This window comes from Buceros rhinoceros, unplaced genomic scaffold (assembly GCF_000710305.1).
Source record: "Buceros rhinoceros silvestris isolate BGI_N320 unplaced genomic scaffold, ASM71030v1 scaffold12169, whole genome shotgun sequence".
Taxonomy (NCBI): Eukaryota; Metazoa; Chordata; class Aves; order Bucerotiformes; family Bucerotidae; genus Buceros; species Buceros rhinoceros.
In genome coordinates, this window is record NW_010432156.1 from 593 (window position 1) to 3,721 (window position 3,129).

Genomic DNA, 3,129 nt, shown 5'->3' on the forward strand with positions numbered 1-3,129 from the left:
GGCTGTGAGGATGAGGAGGGGCTGGAGCATCTCTATGCTGAGGAAAGGCTGAGAGCCCTGGGGCTGTTCAGCTGGAGAAGAGCAGCCTGAGAGGGCAGATTTAGATGGGATGTAAGGAAGAAGTATTTCATGCTGAGAGTGGTGAGACCCTGGTCCAGGTTGCCCAGAGCAGCTGTGGCTGCTCCATCCCTGGCAGTGCCCAAGGCCAGGTTGGACGGGGCTCAGAGCAGCCTGGTCCAGTGACAGATGTTCCTGCCCATGACAGGGAACTGGACTCGATCTTTAAAGTTCTCTTCCAGCTCAGACTGTTCCATGATCCTGCAATTCTACGATAACTGCAGGGTGGGAGCTGGGTTTTGAGTGCCAAAGGACTGACCAGGTTGCCTTTGGGTGGGGTGAATTCCTGCTGTGGAAGAAGCCTGAGAGCAACAAACTTGGAGGAACCCTGAGGAAGGAGACTAAACCTTCTGCTTTCCCCTCTAGTCTGGCCGTGATGCTGCTCAGCTGGCCAAGAGCGCTGTCGAATATTCCACTTGCAGGAGTGAATTGCTCGTGGTGAGGAAGAGCCTCTGGACGTGGGACTGCTGAGGAGAGGAAAGGCTTCGCTGCTGCCGCTGTGCCGGGGCACTGACTGACGCGCGTTCTGTTTAAATCCCAGGCCTGCCGGACGAGAAGGGGCGGTTCCAGATCCTGCACATCCACACGGTGCGGATGCGGGAACACCAGCTGCTGGCTGAAGACGTGGACATTGCGGAGCTGGCAGTGGAGACGAAGAACTTCAGTGGGGCTGAACTAGAAGGTTTGGTTCGAGCTGCTCAGTCCACTGCCATGAACAGACACATTAAGGTCAGTCCTGTTGCCTGTCACTGGGGCAAAAAAGGGGAAAGAATTCTGTGTGGATGCTTTTCTTGCATGTTTACTCCCCAAGGGGTAACGGCATCTCGACATGCCATAGGAGATGAAATTCCTGTGGACATCACGGTGCTTTTACATGGTTCTGAATTACCATCTCCTGACCTCCAAGTGGTTCTCGTGTGGCTCAGGGGCAATGGAAGGTGATCGATCGTTGATGTGTGTTGATAAAAACTGAAAGTCTCGAGCTCAGCATATGGCTTGGACCCAGGAGACAAGAGGTGGAGTTGGAGGGATCTCTGCTGGGGCCTCTGCAGCTCGAGATACTCCCAGATGGTCTGTAAAGAGGGGGAGGAGTGAGGGTCCAAGCTCAGAGCTGGTCTGTGGTGGTTAAGACAAAGGCCACCTATGGCAGGATGGAGAAGGTGATGGAAATAGTGTGAGAGCACAGGATGTGGTCCGTGAACTTAGGGGAGTGCTGGGGAGGGAAAATTCCCACAGGAACAGGCAGTGATAGGGACCGCCAGGCCATTCCTCGGGGACAAGTTCTTGGAGCTCTAACGGTCTTGAAATACCAGCTCAGTCCTTAGTGGAGAAAGCAAATGCAGTGTTAGAACGTACTGGGGGAGGTTTACAGAGCAAACGTGAGCTGGGATTGTGTGGTGGGTAAAATCCCTGGTGTACTTGAATCTGTGCGGTCCTGGGACACTGCCTGGAGAAGGTTCTGGTAGGACCAGGCTATGGAAAGGCCACCGGCAAGGCTGGAGGTGGAGGAGAATGGTTAGACCAGGATTTCTCAGCCTGGAAACAGTTTGGTGAAGGGTTCTGAGGAGCAGGTGATACCACGAGTGTACTGGAACCCGGCAACGGGGAGTGACCGTTCACCCTTCCCTGACGCAAGGACTTGGAGAACAGCCCATGGTACCAGCAGGGCCACGAGCAAAGCACAGCAGAGGAGCCGGGATTGTGGGGAGCAGCCTTTGCTGAAGCTGTGGGAGGAATCCTTTACTCCACGGTGTGGCTGGTGCTAAAATCCTGGTTGAATTCAGAAGGGGTTTGTATGTGTCTTCCATTTAACGTCAGAACTCGCTGGTGATCCACAGAGGCTGCAGTGTCCTCAGCTCCCCCCGTTCCACGGGAGCGTTGCCTTGGTTTCCCCTGGCTCGGGGAGGTCAGTGTGTCTGGCAGGAGAAGGGAGTTGCGGACCCTGAAATGCCAGGTTAGATTACAGCAGATGCAAACCCCGGAATTTGGTGGTGTTGAAACACGAGATGATTAGCTGGTGGAGGAGGGGGGAAGCGCAGCCCGTCGCTCTCTGAGTCCCTGCGGAGGAAAGCTTTTGCCATCAGTTCCACAGCTCTGGCGCGTTTTTAAGTAAAAAATCTGTTCAGCCTTGAACATGAGGAACATGACTATGAGGACACCAAATAGTGCGTTAGTTGAGCGAGATGAATCATGTGGTCGCTTAGACTGGTCTCCTGGGAAGGAAAACTGGCTCTTGCTGCTCGTTTTCCCCATATAATGAGAATACTTGACGAGTTATTAATCGTCCCCGATAGCAAAACCCACACGCATCAACAGTTTCCCATTTTCTCCTGTTCTGCCTCAAAAAAAAAATAATCAGCACCTCTGGAGGTATTTTCATCCTTTCACAGGCGAAAAGATTTTGCTTAAATAATTAATTGCGCTCATGGCTGATGTTTTTATAATGCTTGCATCTTAAAGACGTGTGCGTGGGTATTCCAGTGGGAAGCAGCCGCGCTTCCGTTTGCTTTTCAAACGCTTTGACGTCGCGTTTTTGGATAATCTGATTGTTGGTTCTGAAGACGCCCGCAGCTGAACGAGGCACTTGAGGTGTTTTATTCTCTCCGAGTGCTGTAAAATCAGTAATATATTCATCCCAGGCCTGACCTACTTTTCAGAAGCTCCTACGAGAAGCAAGAGCCCGCGTTGAAAATCGAGGGGCTTTCTTCTTCTGCATCATTGAACCTCTTGTGATGATCTCTCCAAGTATGTGTGTTAAAAATTAAAATGTGTGACTCGTTGAAGGCAGAACCCCCCAATTTTAAATAACAAACAGCTTCAGGAACACATTAATGGTGTTCAGAGCCCCTTCCCTCCCCTCTGCACGGCAGGGGAGCGATCGGCCTGTCCTGAAGGTCGTGCTGTGTCTGGCGTCCCGTGTTGCTGCTTGGTGGGTGTCGCTGGGGAAGGGGCTCCAGTGATGCTTGCAGCCCTCCTCCAGTCGCTGGTGTTACTGGCCAGTCCAGGTTCCCC

The 3,129-nt window shown here is 52.6% G+C and overlaps 1 protein-coding gene across 1 annotated transcript in view; it reads left to right on the top strand.

The window, feature by feature from the left end:
* Positions 1 to 658: 658 nt before the first annotated feature.
* LOC104500074 (vesicle-fusing ATPase) overlaps positions 659 to 3,129 on the top strand; it is a gene marked incomplete at its 5' end in the record, with an annotated part of 25,156 nt that continues 22,685 nt past the window's right edge. The window contains one exon of the mRNA XM_010143668.1: positions 659 to 846. Within this exon, the coding sequence (XP_010141970.1) occupies positions 659 to 846 (188 nt within the window). The remainder of the gene's footprint in view (positions 847 to 3,129) is intronic.